Raw genomic sequence first — 1747 nt, 5'->3', positions numbered from 1 at the left:
GAGGTCCCAGAGGTGAATTACGTATCTGCAATACAGATGTAGAAAAAAGAGAAAAACACCTCAATCAGGTACTGTTAAGACTGAATTTGGTTTAAACGTGCTATAGTTCAGTCATATGTTTTATACCTGTTACATCTTAAAATCAACTGTATGAGTGGACCTCAGTCACCTCCCTCCCCACAATTTCTACTCACCGTAAAATCACATGAGCAGTCCTCACTGTCACAAGAAGAGACTGTAATAAAAGATACAAACATTCCTCAGTTCAACTGAAAAGCATATTGTTCAAGTTTACCAACCACTTTATTTCCTCTGCTTCAAATTTCCGTGGAATATTTTCATAACCTAGAAACCCAACTTTCATTGAGACTTTTCCTGTTATTAGGTGACAACCAATTATACCTGCACACCTCCTGGGGATACCTTCTACAATCTTGAGATTCATCCTAGAAGTCTGACAATCACATTTTTTTATATAGCATCAAGTCATCATAATTAATTACCTAAAAGGAGGTTTGACTACTTAGCAATGCTATGAATTTAAGTATAGTTTAGTACTACTGTCCTAGCTATGAGTACCTGCCCTCTCCCTAACGCTTTGTGCACTCCCTTTATCTACCAGAGGAAAAGAGAATGAAGAAAAACAAAAACAAAATAAGGCTCTCATGTTATTTTTTATTATAGAAATTGATGTGAAGAAATATTTCTTCTTAATCTATCAGAATAGAACTGTTACCTTATTTATGTTTGAGATTATAATCCCATCTATAAGTGAACAATATTTTACCCAAGAAACACTATGAATATGAGGAATATAATTTAGTTCAAAATATCAAATCTGTTACATGATAAATTATCTCAAAAAGAAAAACAGTAATGAGTTAAAATAAAAGTATATACTACAGTATGACCCAATAGGCCTAATTCAAATGTGTTTATTTTTAGGTGTCTCTTTTTCAAAGTTTGGACTAATATTAATTGAAAGTTAGAGAACCAAAAGGCAAACATAAGTATCATTCAAATAGTGCTTTATAATAAAATGCATCTAAAGTAAACTAATTAAGGGGGGCCAGCCCGTGGCTCACTCGGGAGAGTGTGGTGCTGATAAAGTAAACTAATTAATGTCAGTGTAAACAAAGTTTTAAACAGATCTTATCCACGAGGAAATAATAGTTGTATACCTTTCATATAGAGAAAGTAGTCAACTAGGATTGCCCTAAAAATGTTTTTATTAAGCATTTAAATGTTCCCTTTCTAATTTTACTAACATTTTAAATATTTTTTCTAATACTCTGAAATGAATGCTATTAAGCAAAAATAAATTTTAACCCTGCTCTAACAAATTTCCAAATAGTGGTTCAAACTTAACTTGTCGTGATATAAGTTAATTCTATATATCTAATATTTCAATTTTTAAAATTAGTAATTATGGGTAGTTTGCCATTGGCCTGAGAAAAAAAGCAAATACAGACACTGTAAATAAGATCATACAAAAAAACTGGATTTCTACTAAACAGAAATTGGTATTTTCAGAAGGTTTAAAAAAGTAGAATTTTAAAAAAAATTTTAAATATTCATGGATGGCTGAGATTTTTCCTTCAAAATAACAAATACAGTTCATGTATTATATTGTTCATACTGTTCTGTAAAATCTTAATTTATACCCTAGCTTAAAAAAATTTTTTAAAATCAATTATACAGTATTTCATTAATAATCACCACCAACCATTGTTTATAACATCTTAAG

General features: G+C 30.3%; 1 protein-coding gene across 1 annotated transcript in view; it reads right to left on the bottom strand.

Moving 5' to 3' along the window:
• The window catches only part of AMFR (autocrine motility factor receptor, E3 ubiquitin protein ligase), a 39504-nt gene that overhangs the window by 30982 nt on the left and 6775 nt on the right, over positions 1-1747 (bottom strand). Inside the window, exon 4 of the mRNA XM_008573336.1 lies at positions 195-235. Within this exon, the coding sequence (XP_008571558.1) occupies positions 195-235 (41 nt within the window). The remainder of the gene's footprint in view (positions 1-194; positions 236-1747) is intronic.

The sequence above is a fragment of the Galeopterus variegatus genome, unplaced genomic scaffold, assembly GCF_000696425.1.
Source record: "Galeopterus variegatus unplaced genomic scaffold, G_variegatus-3.0.2 Scaffold904, whole genome shotgun sequence".
Classification (NCBI taxonomy): Eukaryota; Metazoa; Chordata; class Mammalia; order Dermoptera; family Cynocephalidae; genus Galeopterus; species Galeopterus variegatus.
This window is presented reverse-complemented; position numbering and strand designations above follow the sequence as displayed.